General features: G+C 44.1%; 1 protein-coding gene across 1 annotated transcript; it reads left to right on the top strand.

Annotated features, from left to right (window-relative positions):
* Nucleotides 1–1,484: 1,484 nt before the first annotated feature.
* LOC133452340 (zinc finger protein 502-like) lies at nucleotides 1,485–17,779 on the top strand. The gene is made up of 2 exons (XM_061731590.1): nucleotides 1,485–1,568; nucleotides 16,711–17,779. Exons 1-2 carry the CDS (start codon nucleotides 1,497–1,499, stop codon nucleotides 17,659–17,661), a joined length of 1,023 nt encoding a protein of 340 aa, XP_061587574.1. The 5' UTR covers nucleotides 1,485–1,496; the 3' UTR covers nucleotides 17,662–17,779.
* Nucleotides 17,780–18,193: the final 414 nt, after the last annotated feature.

The raw sequence follows: 18,193 nt of genomic DNA, 5'->3' as shown, positions 1-18,193 counted from the left end.
ATGTACATACTTTTGAGTTATATGCAATTTTAATGGCAGTGAGATGGGCAGAACAGCTGATGAATTGTGGAGTGCTGATTTGTTGTGATTCTGTGTCTGCGGTGAAGAGTGTTGGGATGGGGATGTCCAAGGGGCGGAACGATCTGGTATATGAGATACTGATAGCAAACCAGATGGTGAAAAGGAGGGGTGTTGAAGTGGTGCTGATGTGGGTTCCAGCGCATTCAGGTATCCGGGGCAATGAAAAAGCAGACGTGTTGGCTAAGAAAGCAGTGGAAAAGGAGAGGGTGGATGCCAACTTAAGCCTGTCTAAGGGTGAAGGGAAGAGCATAGTGTGGAAACAGATCATCGTGGAGTGGCAGAAGGAGTGGGAGGAAGGAAATAAAGGAAGGCATTTGTTTTCAGTAATGGGGAAAGTGACAGATTCAGTGAACACCGGAGGAAGAGGGAGGAGAAAGGAAGATGTCATTTTCTCCAGGTTAAGGATTGGGCATACTGCTCTTAATAGCACGCTGCACGTCATGGGTAAACATCAAAATGGACTATGCTCCGAGTGTCAAGCACCTGAGACATTTGCTGCAGGAGATACCACAGGGAAAGAGCTGAGCTAGTGGCAGAGCTGCAAGAAATGGGTGTGAAAGAAGTTACAGTCAGAAGTATTTTGGAAGGGGGATCGAGTGGAAGAGGGAGGCGGAGTTTATTTACATTTTTACATAATACTGGGCTGATGAGGAGAATATAATGAGTTCCTGAAAGATCCAGAAGATGGCAGCAATGCAACTAAATAGATGCAAGCTGCCGTTAAACCCCAAAAAGAAGAAGAAGATCCGTCAGTAATCCAGAGAAGAAGAAGAACCAGACGCTTCAGTTTGTCTGAAGATCCAGAGAAGATTTAACGACGAAACCGAGCCGTGAGTTTCTGTTTCACTGATTAAAAGAGTCTGTAGAGAAACCGATGGATTAGTCATGTCGGTTCTGACGGTTTACCATCATTTACGTCTCTAGTTACTTTAATCCACGTGTTTGCAGGAGCTTCTTCCAGCCGAGGTTTGAATATAAAGAAATAGTTTATTAGAGGTTTAAAAGTGAAGACTGTGTTTAAAGATCAGCAGCTGTGTGTGTTTGTGTGATTATATACTTAGATATAGGATTATATTATATCATAGTTATATTATATTTATCATAGAGCTTATATCTTGTATTAAACAGGTTATTTTTGTAAAAATGATATATATTCATAAAAATGTGTGTATAGTATAAAAAATAATAGACATATAATTGATGTTTAGTTGTGGAAAGGGGGTGGGATTAAATAAGTTTATACTTCCTCCCACTCCTTTTCCAACAAGTAACTGAAATATGTTTTTTTCTTTATGTGGTGGAACCTGGATTAGTTTATTATCTTTTTTCTTGTTTTTTTTATACATGTTCGAAATAAACAAAAACGAACGGACGAACGAAAAGGTTTGCTGAGAGACCAGAACCAGAACCAGGAGATGGACCAGAACCAGAACCAGAACCAGGACCAGGACTCCTCATCCGGCAGGACTAAAGCTGCTGGTCTGCAGGTCAGTGTTCGGGCCCGGGTCCAGAACCAGAACCAGAACCCTCTCGGTCCGTCTGTTTCCTGCTGACGAACCGAACCTAAAGGCTGATTTATGGTTCCGCGTTACAGCGACGCAGAGCCTACGGCGTAGGCTCTGCGTCGGTGTAACGCGGAACCATAAATCAGCCTTAAATCGTAGAGACGTCACATGGAGAGCGTTTGCTCATTAAAGGGAAAGTTCGATTTTTTTTTTACATCCTGGACCTTATTTCTGGCATTTTTTATGGTCGTATACTCACCCAGGCAAGTTTGGTGTCATTTGGAGTCCTTCGGAAGATATTAGGGGTTTTTTTGCGAGCTGCTTCTCCATATAACGGTAGTGAACGGGGCACCGCGGGACACAGACGATGCAGCGTCTAAATAACACATGATTGCCGCGAAACTCGTTCATTTCTTTTATGAATCACTAGATCTGCTTCCAGGACCTGTTGTCTTCATCCGGGGCTGTGTGTGTAACAAATAAATCAGTTTGTAAACAAGACCTCTGAACTCATGACGTCATCTCTGTGCGCAAATCCGCGACACAGCTCTGTGTACAGCTGGAGTTCGCTACTGTTAGTTTACTGTTAGTTATTTGAAACATGTCCAGTGTTTCCTCTAGGAATTTTTTCAGCAGTGGGGGCATGCTTCCCGGGGGGGCGGCGGCGGCGGTGGCGGCGTAAATGTACGGCGTACACAAATGACCACTTGACAGCAAATGTAACTTTCAAAACCTATTTATTGGCTTTTATCCCTGAACTTTTGAAGAACAATCCCTGAACAATAAATACATGTTACTTCAACTTCAACTCTAACCAGTTGAAAATGTAAAAAATAAATAAAAAGAGGCTCAGAGCAGGCTCAGAGCACTTAATTTTCCTTGGCTTTTTAAAGAAGAGCTCTAAGGCTCTGTTGTAGGGAAACTCTCCCAGAGGTGGCCCATTGATGCCCATTGAATGCTGTATGATGATTCTATATGTCTACATTAAAACATTCTTGTTCATACTGCATTAATATATGCTAATTTTAAACTTTCATGTAAAAAGGGGGAATAAGTCAAATTTACCAAACCTGTATTTATTAAACAGTTACTAAGCAGTGAGTGGCACAAACAAAAAGTGTCATTTCAAAACAGAATGTGCACGTTGCATCTCTGACTCCCCGTCTGAAGAACATCTGCTAAGAACATCTTCTGGTCCTGGTTTTACCTGGTTTTACCAGGTTTTACCTGGTTTTACCAGGATGAGCTGCTCTGAGCAGCAGGGGCCCCTTAGAGCACCTTTTATATTAAATTGTAGGTGCAGGGACTGCAATGTTTCATCCTCTCCTCCTTTACTTTGCATCACTTTCACTTATTGTTAGAAATATTACGTCATATAGTCTTGTTTGACTTTGTTTTGATGATAGTGATTTATTTCATGTGGCCACATTTAAGCAACACTAGGTGACGTGTCTTGGCTCTGGAAGAAAAAGCCTGAATTATGGTTCCGCGTTAAATCGACGCAGAACTACGCCGTACCCTACGGCGTAGCCTACGGCGTAGAGTAGGCCCTATACGGCGACACGCGCTTGTGTCTGTACGTGTACTATACGTGTCTGTATAGTAAGCTGTGTGTATGTGTGCGTTTGTTGTATGAATGAGGGTACGGGGAGTGGGGGGTCAAGGGGGAATATAAAAGTAACAATGTTACATTGAGAATACATCACAACCATAACAAAAACTAAAATACCCCCCACTGAGGGTTGGGCAGGTTTAGATGGTATTAAAATTGTTATTTATAAAAACAAAAGGAAATCTTGTAATCATGAGGTAGTACAGTGGCCCCACCAACCCCCCACCCAAATATTTAGTAGTAAAAGGCACATAAAAAGAGGAAAACAAAGTTGGCAGGCGTATTGATATCTAAACCTTGAGCTTCTCAAACGTCAAGGGTCCACCGTGTTCACTCTCTCACGGTATAATCTATGTTGCATGAGAATCGTGGAAATACGTTAAAAAAGGATTGCCAGGTCTTATAAAATTCACCCTCTGAGCCTCTAATTGAAAATCTTATTTTCTCTAGAGTAAAAAGTGCATAATGTCTCGGAGCCACTGAGTGTGTGTGGGCGAGGCCGTCCCCTTCCATCTAAGCAGAATGGCGGGCCTGGCCAGCAGGAGAAAGATCAGTTGACGCTCAGTAGATCGTCATCGCTACAAGGACCGAACAAAGCAGTCATAGAGTGTGGAAAACTTCATTCCAAAAAACTTGTAATCGCGGAGGGCACAGCCAGTACATGTGAAAAAGAGTTGCATTTATCACAGGTGGGGGTGATGTCCGGGTACATGCTGGCTAGGCGTGTAACGATACACTAATCTCACGATACGGTACAATACACGATATTGAAGTCATGATAACGATACGATATTATAGCAGTATTTTTTTTAACAATCTTGAATGAGGAACATATGACTGGAAAAAAATTGTCTTTTATTTGAAAGACACACAATACAAAACAATACTGTACGTTTGCCCTATTGTTACAGTTTGTAATGTTTTATAAATGTTTAAGTTTTAAAGAGGGCCAACCATTTTCCACAAACTGAACTAAAAGTAAATGTCAGGTTTGCATTATGCATCTTCAGTTTCATACAATTACAAATATTTTTCCACAAACTGAATAGTTTCTCTCATGTATAATTTGACTTTTTTCTTTTCCAGAAATTTAACAACTAAAATTAAATAAATAAATAAAAGTAAATAAATACATAAAATTTTACATCATAAAACAGATTGATTCATGCTCACCTTATAAGTGTCAGATGATATTTATTTTTGTTAAGGTTATTTTGGTAATTCAGGGTTCATTATTTTATAAATATATTCTTTATATTCTGATGTAAATCAGGGACTATAATGACACTAGTCAGTTTATCTGTAGTGATTAGTCTGTTTTAGATTGGGCGGAGTGATACGCCACAGTACGGCACTAGGTGCTGTGTTGATGTTCTAATATCCTACACTGTTGAGGGACATTAAAGTACACTGGAACTCAGCAGAAGTTGGCTCCGTGTTTATCCTACTCACCAGCCCAAAAAGGTTTAATTTAATAAGGTATGGCTTAACTCTACACCAGCCTTACATAAGTAAAAGTTCAGAGCTCAAAACGGGACCGCAAAACGGTACTAGTTTCTTCTGAGCGTAGTAAGATTTTGGTCCGCAGGTCGAGGCGTGGTCGTCACGCGTGGTCGGATGCGCATTACTAGTCAACACAATGGATTAATATTAATAACCCAATATCGCGATGCACTTTGTCACCTCCACGACACGTATCGCGACGTTTTTGTATCGCGAAATTTCATGGCACGATATATTGTTACACCCCTACTGCTGGCTATTTTGGACTTTGAGATATGGGCTCTATGAACCACTTTAAATTAGAGATGCACGATCAGGATTTTGAGGGCCGATCTTGAAAACCAGTATCTGCCGATCCCGATTTGGCCGATCACCGATCACAGCGAGAAATCCATAAATTGACATGACACTGACATTGTATTATTACGTATAGAAATTAGGAGATGAGAAAACATCATGAATTGACTGTTTTATTTAAGGCTATGTGCAATATTTCACCCTCTAGAGATTCTTAGAAACGATTTCAGGGATTAAAGTTCTCCGTCTCTAGATGGATTTCCGTCAATTGGAAAATGAGGGGAAAAAAAGAACAAAAAACATTTGCGCGTGTGTTTTTTGTGGTACAGTTTAGACTATCCAATGAAATCATGTTGGGCATTAAACTGACGCTGTTGTAAACCAATAAAGCTAGCCTTGGTATCAGCCAATCAGAAACGGAGGAGGGCGGGTTCGTCCCTGCTCTTCAGGGAAGACTGACTTGTCAGAGACTGGGGGACCAGTAGTCACGTCATTTAATTCACACACGTGCGTGGTGTGAAACTGTCAAACGATGAACACGGCGTCGAAGAGCAGCCGTAGCGTTAACATATTATCTATATTTACTATAGCTTGTTTGGTTTCTTCTGTTATTGGACACACGGTTTGTCATGACACTCCTGAAAAATGCCAGGTGCTTCATGTCCAGCTGTGTGTCTGGTGACAGAATAAATTAGACAAGCTGAAATTATTTGTTTACTGCATGTGCTGTTGCAATTTCCTTTTTTGCACTTTAAATGGATATTGAAAGACTCATTTTTTTTTTTTTTTTTTTTTTTTTTTTTTTTTTTTTAACAAACAGTGCAAACGATGACAAAAGACAGCGTGCGTGTGCGTGTGCGTGTGTGTGTGTGTGTGTGTGTGTGTGTGTGTGTGTGTGTGTGTGTGTGTGTGTGTGTGTGTGTGTGTGTGTGTGTGTGTGTGTGTGTGTGTGTGTGTGTGTGTGTGTGTGTGTGTGTGTGTGTGTGTGTGTGTGGTAGCACGATATCATTTGAGTTACCGTATTTTCACGACCATTCGGCGCACCGTGTGAAAAGGCGCACCCTCACTTTTGTGTGTCATTTTTGAATTTAAAACACATACGGCGCACCGTCCCAAAAGGCGCAGTCTACAGACACGGAGCTGCAGACACGCGCGCCGGGAAACACACACACACGCTGCAGAACACACACACACAAGTGTGCTTATTTAAAAATAGAGCGAGAGCAAAACTTAGTTTGATTGTATTTTATTTCACTTTACACATCAATCAAACCCTTCAAAGTCTTCATCTTCTGTTTCCGCATTAAACAGCTCTGCTAATTCAGCTGCGCCAGTCCCAATTTCCTCGCTTTCAGAGTCACTTTCTGTGCCGTGCGGCCCCTCTGAAATGCCGGCTTTTGCAAAAGCCCGAACAACAGTCCCAGCAGATACATTAGCCCACGCATCAACAATCCATGTGCAAACTGTGGCATAACTTGCCCGGCACTGCCTTCCACTCTTGGTGAAGCTGTGCTCCCCCTCAGTCATCCATCTCTCCCACGCCGCCCGAAGCCTCACCTTGAACGGCCGGTTCACACCGACATCCAGCGGTTGGAGTTCCTTCGTCAGACCTCCCGGAATAACAGCCAGCACAGCGTTCATGTTTTTCACTTCCTTTTTTACACTGTCTGTGAGATGGGCGCGCATAGAATCACAGATAAGCAGCGATGGGGATGTGTGAAAAAAACCACCGGGTCGCCGCACATAGACCTGCTTCGGCCTCTCGATCATCATCTCTTCATCCATCCAGCCCTTTTCATTTGCCTTTATTATGACTCCAGCTGGAAAAGTCTCTTTAGGCAACGTTTTTCTTTTAAAAATGACCATAGGCGGCAGTTTTCGTCCATCAGCGTGGCAGCCAAGCACAACAGTAAATGAGGACTTCTCATACCCCGTTGTGCGGACCCCGACCGTGCTGGCTCCCGTCCTCTCCACCGTGTGGTTCATCGGGATGTCGAACGTGAGCGGCACCTCGTCCATGTTGGTGACGTGGCTGGGCTGGATGTGTTTGTCGGTTATGTGGCGGCTGCAGAATGAGTGGAAGCTCTCCATCTTTTCCATGTAATCTGACGGGCGCTGCTGCGCTACTGTTGTCCTGGCCCGGATGGAAAGATGGCACCGCTTCATGAACCGAAAACACCAGGACGGACCTCCATGAAAATGTTCAATTTTCATCTCTTCCGCCAGCGCTACTGCTTTCCGTCGGATGGTGACCGTTGAAACGCTCCTTCCACCCGCTCTTTGCTCGATCACCCACCGCTCCAATCTTTCCTCCAAGTCCGGCCATCTCGCCTTGTGTCCGCGGAAGCTCAGCTGTGTTTTCTTCACCTGCCGGAGTTCGTTTTCCAGCTTCCTCCACTTGCGAACCATAGACTCGTTGATCTTATATTCTCTCGTGGCTGCTCGATTCCCATGTTCCTCTGCGTAGCTGATCGCCTTCAGTTTAAACTGTGCCTCATAAGCGTGTCGCTTTGCCATCTTCAGGGTTGTTAAGACAACAATGTTCTGCGTGAAGCACATACCTGTCCTTTTATACACCACCCCTTCCCCCCCAATCACGTCCGCAAACCACGGGTGCTTCACCCGCCCCCTTCTCCTTTTACCGTTCTCATGGTGGCCGGCCTTACATTACCGTAATACAGGTAATAGATACGGCGCACCGTTTCATAGAGCGCCCGACACATTTGAAAAAAAAAAATTATTGTGAAATTATTATTTCACTAGTTATTTTACAGTCCTATAATTCAGGCAACAGCTCAAAACATTTTTAATAACACTAACCCACATTAATATCGGATCGAATCAAATGATCCGATATTAATGACGCCGTAGATATAGATAGACGTAGATAATAATTGGGGCGTAGATGACCCCTCCTGGAACCGCCACCTTACTGTGGTGGAGGGGTTTGTGTGCCCGAGTGATCCTAGGAGCTATGTTGTCGGGGGCACTTACGCCCCTGGTAGGGTCTCCCATGGCAAACAGGTCCTGGGTGACGGGCCAGACTAAGAGCGGTTCACAAAGCCTATCATGAAGAGGAGACATCAGAGGGCCGCTACGTCGCCCGGATCGGCGTTACCGGGGCCCCGCCCTGGAGCCAGGCCTAGGGTTGGGGCTCGCTGGCGAGCGCCTGGTGGCCGGGTCTTTGCCCGTGGGACCCGGCCGGGCTCAGCCCGAAACGGCGACGCGGGTCCGCCTTCCCGTAGGCCCACCACCCGCAGGAAGGACCATGGCAGGCCGGTGCCTCGTGATCTGGGTAGCAGTCGTGGCGGGGTGCCTCGACGACCCAATCCCTGGACTAAAACCCTCACAGTGGGGACATGGAATGTCACCTCGCTTGGGGGGAAGGAGCCAGAGCCGCATGTCTTGGACACTCGGGTGAAGAGAGGGGCTGAGCTGTCAACTGATCACCACTGATCACCACCTGGTGGTGAGTTGGATGTGCTGGCGGCGGAGGAGGAGGTTGGACAGACCGGGCAGACCCAAACGGATTGTGAGGGTCTGTTGGGAACGTCTGGCCGAGCCCTCTGTCAGGGACGTCTTCAACTCCCACCTCCGGGAGAGCTTCTCTCAGATCGCGGGGGAGGCGGGGGACATTGAGTCTGAGTGGACCATGTTCTCTGCCTCCATTGTCGACGCGGCGGCTCGAAGTTGTGGTCGCAAGGTCTCCGGTGCCTACATTTTGTAGCCACAGCTGCTACGTTTTGTAGCCACAGCTGCTACGTTTTGTAGCCACAGCTGCTACGTTTTGTAGCCACAGCTGCTACGTTTTGTAGCCACAGCTGCCCTGAGGACTGACAGAAGCGTGGCTACCATATCGCGCCAAACAGCTCCTCCGACCACCACCCAACATTCATACACATTCAAACACATTCACACGATGTTATAATCTCCTACATCATCCAATATTGTCCTGTAAACTTGTTCGTTGTTCTAATCTGCTACCGCTGCTACTAAATATATATCACATTTCCAACTGTTGCTCTGCTTACTGCCCCCTATTGGTCACCACTGGTATGACGGGCTCTCTTCGCGTACTACGCGAGGAACGTTGCCGAACGGACGCGACCGGATGCGAACGCAGGCACCAACTGCAAGTATAAAAGGTTAAAGTGAGGTGCAGTGCATAGATGGAGGCGGAATATTAACTGGTCTGAAAACATTTTTTCAGTCAAACATTTTTTTTTTGCTTTAATCCCTGGTTGTGTGAAAAAGTGTTTGCCTCCTTCCTTATTTCTTATTTGCAAAAAAAAAAAAGTTTTTTGCATGTTTGTCACACTTAAATGTTTCAGATCATCAAACAAATTTAAAGGGAACTTATTATGAAAACCAGATTTTTTTCTTCCTTTAACATATATAAAGTGGTGTCCCCTCAGCCTGCCAACTCAGAGAAGGAGGAAAGCAACCGAATTCTGCAATGTCTGTACAGCCGCTCGGATGATCCGTCCAGTGTGATGTGGATCTACGAGCCAATAAAATTCTGCTCCCGTCGTTACGGAACGACGGGAGTGATTTACATCGGTTGGCCTCCGATGCGTGAAACCACGCCCACAACTAACTCCACCGGCCGGAGCTTCCGCCATTTTTTCGTAGCGGTGTATCGCGTCATTCAGGCAGCCAATCAGCACATGCCTCATTATCATAGCCCCGCCCACTCAGAATCCCGCATAGATAATGAGGTTAGAGAATGGGAAGATAAAGACATGGCTCAGAGGCTGAATTTTATAATTTATTTAGCAAAAAAAAATCTAAAGCTTGTTTTTAAGACTTTCAAGGCCTGTTTAAAATAGGTATTAGATGCCATAATAGGTCCCCTTTAAATATCAGACAAAGATAACACAAGTAGACACAAAATGCAGTTTTTAAATGAAGGTTTTTATTAACCTCATGCACGCCCTCGGGCCGATTTGACCTAATTTACATAACTAGGTCATTTACACAGTTCATATGGTAAGTGAGATACTCATGCGATATACCTTTGGAAAGCTAAGACTCTTGTGATTCCATTCATATAAACCATTTCAGGATATAATCAAAGCAGCTGGTACATATCGACACCACAAACAAACAAACAAACAGATTTGTGCAAATGATGCAACTCACCTATTCATCTTCATAGAAATCATATGTTGAAAAATATTCCCACACAAACGGTCTTGTTACATTCAGGAAGGTTCAGAATATCCAATCCAGTACAGTATTTAGTCCAAAATACATCATTATAACTGTAAATAGCCACAAACAGCCGCTGCATCATTAGAAATTAGCCGCTCCATTTACCACATTTCCAAATTTAATTCACTGTAATTCTTGTTTTCGGGGCTTTCCTATAGAAATTCTTTTCTCAAGATGGAGTCGGGGTCGTGTCCTATTGATTGACACCGATTTGGACCAATCAGACCATTCCTCTGGCCGTCCACAGCCATCAACAGCCAATGACCGTCTGTGTTGGAAATAGGCTCATGCCCCCCTTTTGTCATGAAAAAAATGAGCCAATTGCAGCCAATCATGCTGATGACAGGCACATTCTATAGCCAATGAGATCCTGAATACAACGACGTATGACACCACGGGGTCTGTATAAAAACCCGCAGCCTGAGCGCTGAGCGCAGTCTGAAAACTTTCAGTGTGCAAAACTGAGCGTCTCACAATGGCCATTTTTGGAAACGCCTAGACATAGTCTGACAAAAACAAGTGTAAAATACTCATTTTCTGTGCTAATTTCATCAAATTTGATGTTGCACTAGATAAGGCTTCAGGCTTTGGTCCCATTGTGTTTTCCAGCTAATAAGTAACAGATTCACTCATCTGCAGACATCTGATTACGAAAATAATTTCCGGCTGAAATAAAAACCTTCTATTTCAGTGTGTTCAAAGTTAGATTATTCAATTATAGTAGCAGTTACAGTGATTCTGACAGTTGGAGAAAAAACTTCAGAGTGTTACCTTTCAAAAGAGACCAAAACCATCCATGTACTTTAAACGGTTCAAGAATAGCTTTCAATTTACTTTAGGTACGCCTTGGATAGGCGTTTTTGGCAACTTTTACAAGTGTGGGAAGAGGTTAAGGGGAAAGAAAAATCCAAACCTACATGGCCTTGTGTGAAAAAGTGATTCCCCCCCAAACCTAATAACTGGTTGTTCCACCCTCAGCAGCAACAACTGCAATCAAGCGTTTGCGATAACTGGCAATGAGTCTTTTACAGAGCTGTGGAGGAATTTTGGCCCACTCATCTTTGCAGAATTGTTGTAATTCAGCCACATTGGAGGCTTTTCCAGCATGAACCGCCTTTTTAAGGTCATGCCACAATCATGTCTCAATTGGATTCAGGTCGGGACCTTGACTAGGCCACTCCAAAGTCTTCATTTAGTTTTTCTGAAGCCATTCAGAGGTGGATTTGCTGGTGTGTTTTGGATCATTGTCCTGCTGCAGAACCCAAGTGGCTTCAGCTTGAGGTCACCAACAGATGGCCAGACATTCTCCTTCAGGATGTTTTGGTAGACAGCAGAATTCATGATTCCATTTACCACAGCAAGTCTTCCAGGTCCTGAATCAGCAGAACAGCCCAGACCATCACACTACCTCCACCATGTTTTACTGTTGCTATGATGTTCCTTTTCTAAAATGCTGTTACTTTTACGCCAGATGTAATGGGACATACACCTTCCAAAAAGTTCAACTTTTGTCTTTTCAGTCCACAGAGTATTTTCCCAAAAGTCTTGGGGATCATCACAGTGTTTTCTGTCAAAACTGAGACGAGCCTTTATGTTATGTGGTTTTGGATTTGGAACTCTGACATGCAGCCATTTTTGCCCCGTCTCTTTCTTATCGTGGAGTCATGAACACTGACCTTAATTGAGGCAGGTGAGGCCTGCAGGTCTTTGGATGTTGTTCTGGGGTCTTTTGTGACTCTTGGATGAGTCGTTGCTGCTCTCTGGATCATTTTGGTCGGCCGGCCTCCTGGGAAGGTTCACCACTGTTCTATGTTTTCTCCATTTGTGGATAAAGGCTCTCACTGTGGTTCGCTAGAGTCCCAAAGCTTTAGAAAAGGCTTTGTAACCTTTTCCAGACTGATAGATCTCAAATACTTTGTTTCTCATTTGTTCCTGAATGTCTTTGGATCGCAGCATGATGTCTAGCTTTTGAGGATTTTTGGTCTACTTCGCTTTGTCCTATTGGCAGGTCCTATTTAAGTTATTTCTTGATTGAGAAGAGGTGTGGCAGTAATCAGGACTGGGTGTGGCTGGAGAAATTGAACTTGGCTTTCCAAAGATGTGAAAAACCACAGTTAATTTATGTTTTAAAAAGGGGGTGCAATCACTTTTTCACACAGGGCTCTGTAGGTTTGGATTTTTTTCCCCCTCAATGATAAAAACCTTCATTTAAAAACTGCATTTTGTTTTTACTTGTTATCTTTGTTTACTATTTAAATTTGTTTGATCTGAAATATTTAAGTTTGACAAACATGCAAAAAAATAAATAATTAAAGCTGCAAGCAGCGATGAACGGGCCCTCGCACTCATGGCCACCGCCCCCCATAATCATATCAGAAATGACACCACCCACGACTCTCTATGTCAAACCATTCAAAAGTTATGGCAGAAAATAGGAACTATGAAATATCAACCAATCAAAAGAAGGGGCTGGGCTAATTTGCACCAATTATGGTCAAGGACTCAAAACCATGTCTGATGACACCACCCACGAGTCTTTATGTCAAACCATTCAAAAGTTATGGCAGAGAAAAGTTTTCTAGGGGGTGCGGTTGAGCCATCTTGCCACACCCATTAATGCAAACCATGAAATATCAAATTTATCGCCAGGTCTGGCTTGCTTCAAAATTTGGTGACTTTTGGGGAACTATCAAATATGGACCAATCAGATGACGGGTGGGCGCGCTTTTTGGCATCTAGCGTCGCCACGGTAACGCTTTTGAAAGAGAAACGAATGCGCGTCGTCGCAGGATGGAGACGCACATTTTGATGTATAACACACCTGGGTGCACGTTACGGTTGAGGCCCTATTAACTGCCGAAGGAATGGCATAAATTGCGCCAAAATTACGCGATTTAATTCAAAATGTTCAAAATGGCCAACTTTCTGTTCGGTTTCGGCCATGGCGCCAAGAGGCTTTTCTTTAAGTTGCGACATGATACAGGTGTGTAGCGATTTTCATGCATGTACGTCAAACCGTATTGTGGGGCTTGAGGCACAAAGTTTTTTCTGTCTGAACCAATCAGATGAAGGGTGGGCGCGCTTTTTGGCGTCTAGCGTCGCCACGGTAACGCTTTTGAAAGAGAAAAGTAATGCGCGTCGTCGCAGGATGGAGACGCACATTTGATGCATAACACACCTGGGTGCATGTTACGGTTCGGGTCGTATTAACTGCCGAAGGAATGGCATAAAATGCGCCAAAATTACACGATTAATTCAAAATGGCCGACCTCCTCTTCGGTTTCGGCCATGGTGCCAAGAGACTTTTCTTTAAGTTGCGACATGATACAGGTGTGTACCGATTTTCGTGCATGCACGTCAAACCGTATTGTGGGGCTTGAGGCACAAAGTTTTCTAGGGGGTGCTGTTGAGCCCTTTTGTCACGCCCATTAATGCAAACTATTATCACATTTTTCTCCAGGCCTGGCTTGCGTGCAAAGGTTGGTGACTTTTGGGGCATGTTTAGGGGTGCAAAAAGGCCCTCCTTTCGTCGAAAGAAAGAATGAAAGACGTACCTAACTTCCAGTATTATTTCTTAGTAGGGATGTCCCGATCAGGTTTTTTTGCCCCCGAGTCCGAGTCCGAGTCCTTTGATTTTGAGGACTTGCCGATACCGAGTCCCGATCCGATACTTTTATAAAACAATAAAAAATGAAGAAGAGAAAAGAAAATTATGCAGGATGACCCTTTTATTATATTTTAACATGTGTACTGTAAACTGAGCACATAGGAGGTAGGCAGCTTGAACATTCTTAAGTCAGTATAAAAAAAATGTCTTTTCTTTTTTTTTTTTTTTTTTTTTAGCATAGGGCTGCTTCAGCTTCAAAACAAACAGGCGTGCTCTGCGCGCATGCGGTGTATGGCTGCCGCTCCGAGCCCACTACTCCACGTGTGCGTTGATTTATGGTCCCGCGTCACACCAACGCAGAGCCTTCCGCGACGCGGAACCATAATGTCGGCGCCGCAGCTCCGCTTCAGTCCTGGGGCCTCATCTATAAAGCTTGCTTGCGCAGAAAAAGCGCCTGAAAGTTGCGGAAGCCACCATCTACGCAAAGCCTCGGATCTAAAAAGAAAAAACTAACCGATGGCTGCCGCTCCAAGGGTCCAGGGTCTGGCGTAGGGTGCGCGTCGCCGCGAACCCTACGCTGTAGACTCTGCGTCGGTGCGACACGGAACCATAAATCAACGCACACGTGGATGTCGGTGCCAGTGAGTATTTTGACCGGAGAGATTATAAAATACCGGACTTCGGCATATTTTACCGGGCAATTACCGGACAACGGAAACCCTGATATATATATATATATATATATATATATATATATACGATTCCTGATCGGCTCATAACGTCCGAGTCCGGATCGAGTCTGCAATCACGTGATCGGCCCCGATTTCCGATCACGTGATCGGATCGGGACAACTCTATTTCTTAGTTAATAAGTTACAGTATATTTTAAAATGGTGCAAAAATCACTCACTAGATAGTCAATGGCTGGATTCAGAACAAGTGTTTTGCAATGATTTGGAAATCTGGAAAACTTTACTCAATGGAGAGACCAAAGAATAAAGTATCTACAACATATCATAAGTGGACAGTTTGTACCTTTTTAATACACTCACTGTTCAATATGGGGCGGCAGTAGCTCAGGTGGTAGAGCGGATCGTCCAATGATCGGACGGTCGGCGGTTCGAATCCCACTCTGTCCCAGTTTGCCGTCGTAGTGTCCTTGGGCAAGACACCTTACCCACCTTGCCCCGTGTGAATGTGTTTGAATGTGTATGAATGTTGGTGGTGGTCGGAGGGGCCGTTAGGCGCGATATTGCAGCCACGCTTCCGTCAGTCTGCCCCAGGGCAGCTGTGGCTACAAATGTAGCTTACCACCACCGGTGAGAATGTGTATGAATGAATAATGATTTCTGTAAAGCGCTCTGGGTGCCTAGAAGGGCGCTATATAAATCCAAGTCATTATTACTCACTGTTCAATATGGAATTAGCATTAACACATTTTTAGAATACCAACAACTTAAGTCCATAATAAATAAAAAATATAAACTCAACCAACTGGATCTGCAACTTCCCGCTAAGATAATAGTTACTTAATCTAAACACCCCAAAATTACTATCAAAACTCTACAGGTTTATGTCCAAAATAGATAATTGAGTCTCTCTTCCGTTTTCCAAATGGGCGGCTGATCTCTCTCTTAACACTAACCAAATCACAAAAGTGTTTAAATACTTTCACTATGACCAAGAATCCAAACTTGCAAATTATACAGTACAAAGTTCTTTACAGAATACATTATAAAGGACAAAGGATGTTCCAGATGGGTTTTGCAACCTCTAATATCTGCTCACAGTGCACAGAGAACACCCCTGATAATTATATGCATGCTTTGTGGTTTTGTACACCGGTACGGAGGTTCTGGATGGAGATTTGTGAGGATTTATCCACATGGCTCAATTAGAGAATTATAGTGTTCCCCACACTATGTATACTAGGTCACTTGGGAGACATCCACATGGAATCTAACCTGGTTCTCTTGGTTCTCACTGCCTTATGTATCACAAAGAAAACCATTCTAATGAACTGGAAACAAAAATCCAATCTATGTATTAATCAATTTAGGAATCTTCTGTTAAATCATATCAGTAATGAGATAATGTCTGCCTCCACTAAACATAATTCGGCAGAACTGCATTCTCTCTGGTCCCCGATTATAGGCTTCATTACCTAGTGGGGGCGGGTGGGTGGTGATGATACATACATAAATATATCTGCTGTTTCTCATCATCATTTGCTGCATCGGCAGGACTTGGAGCTGTCCAGTCTCCCGACGGCTCTGGTTGAACGGCCCGACAAACCATCTCTGATCGCGCTGTTTTCTTTACCGAGATCACAAGAAAAGCAGAGCAGTGATCTCCTCTCCATCCCGTGTTGCTGTCTTGTTCATATATCTTTACTCCACCAACTCGAAATATTGAATCACTTTTCTAAGCGAATGGCGCAACGCAGCTCAAACAGCAGGTGTATCCGCCCCTTTAATCTGATTGGTTTACGAGTAAATCGTCCCCCACGTGGGGTGCGCTCTTATGATTGGCTGAAACGAAGGAAGGTATCTGATTGGTTGCAGATCCTTCCGTGTTAAAAAAAATGCATTTGTGAATCGAGTCACGTCAGGGGAGTCTCAAAAGTCACACGCAAATCCAGCGCAGCTCACAGAGAAAAAAAAAAAACGTTTGTAAATCAGGTTATATTTGTGTGTGCATCAAAAATACATTTGTGTATCTTGTCCTACACACGTGTGAATTGTTCTGTGCATTTGTGAATTTTGTCCTTTTGCATTTGTGGATCGGCGTGTGCATTTGTGAATTATGAGACTGTTCTAGCTCCATACTTGAAACTGAAAAGGCTTTTGATAATGCAGCCAAGATAATGTAAGTCATCTTCTCTGTTACAGAATCCTAAAGGAACACCCAAAAGATACAGCTGTGATCATTGCGAGCAAGTCTTCACCACTTCATCAAACCTGAAGATCCATAAGAAAACTCACACTGGTGATGAACTGTACAGCTGTGATCACTGCGGGGTGGCTTTTACCCGACAATTTGATCTAATAAACCACCAACGTATTCACACTGGAGGAGACAAGCCTTACAGGTGTGATCAGTGTGGAGCGGCTTTTGCCCACCAAAGTTCTCTAACGACTCACCAACGCATTCACACTGGAGACAAGCCATACAGCTGTGATCAGTGTGGAGCGGCTTTTGCCCAACAAGGTAACTTAAGGAAACATCAACGTATTCACACTGGAGAGAAGCCTTACAGATGTGATCAGTGTGGAGCAGCTTTTGCAGAGCAAGGTTCACTAACGAGTCACCGACGTATTCACACTGGAGAAAAGCCTTACAGGTGTGATCAGTGTGGAGCGGCTTTTGCCGTGCAAGGTCATTTGACGAGACATCAACGTATTCACACTGGAGAGAAGCCTTACAGCTGTGATCAGTGTGGAGCTGCTTTTGCCCGGCATGGTCACCTAACGACTCACCAACGCATTCACACAGGACACAAGCCTTACAGATGTGGTCAGTGTGGAGTGGCTTTTGCCGAGCAAGGTGTTCTAAAGAGACATCAACGTATTCACACTGGAGAGAAGCCTTACAGGTGTGATCAGTGTGGAGCGGCTTTTGCCCAACCAGGTGGTCTAACAAGACACCAACGTATTCACACTGGAGAAAAGCCTTACAGGTGTGATCAGTGTGGAGCGGCTTTTGCCGAGCAAGGTGCTCTAACGAGACACCAACGTATTCACACTGGAGAGAAGCCTTACAGGTGTGATCAGTGTGGAGCGGCTTTTACCAATCCAAGTCACCTAACGGCTCACCAACGCACTCACACTAGAGACAAGTAGGGATGGGAATTGATAAGATTTTTTCGATTCCGATTCCATTTTCGATTCTGCTTAACGATTCGATTCTTTATCGATTCTCTTATCGATTCTCATTTGGAAAAAAGGAGAAGAAACAATTTTAGTATCAACTTTGTTTTAATAAAACAGAGTTTATACTAAAATTGTTTCTTTGTTTCAATTTCTTTGTTTCTCTGATCTTTTTTGTTCAAAGATATAAAACTTTTATATCTTTGAACAAAAAAATATAAGTGAGGCCTTAAGATGCCCCCAGCCTTGGGCTCCTCCATGGTCACTGCTTGGTGACATTCATCTATTCTGGCCTGATACTCTTCCCTGCCTTGATGAAAGGAGAAGCTAGCGGTAGATGCTCTTTAACTTCTCCCTAGATGAGCTGATGCTGCAGCTGTGTCAGGAGCTCCGCTGTCCGCCGGAGCGGCCCGGCACGTCCGCGTGGCCGAGAGTGCAGCTCTTCTAAAACATGAATTATGGTTCCGCGTTAAATCGACGCAGAGCCCTCGGTGTAGGGTACGCG

Source organism: Cololabis saira, chromosome 10 (genome assembly GCF_033807715.1).
Source record: "Cololabis saira isolate AMF1-May2022 chromosome 10, fColSai1.1, whole genome shotgun sequence".
NCBI lineage: Eukaryota > Metazoa > Chordata > Actinopteri > Beloniformes > Belonidae > Cololabis > Cololabis saira.
Note: the sequence above shows the minus strand (reverse complement) of the source record. Positions and strands in the feature narration are given on the sequence as shown.

Bases quoted from the DNA above. Each gene is read 5' to 3' on its own strand.
- LOC133452340 (XM_061731590.1), top strand. From the start codon at position 1,497: ATGGACCAGAACCAGAACCAGAACCAGGACCAGGACTCCTCATCCGGC. The intron at 1,569-16,710 runs GTCAGTGTTCGG...TCTCTGTTACAG, and splicing joins CTAAAGCTGCTGGTCTGCAG to AATCCTAAAGGAACACCCAA.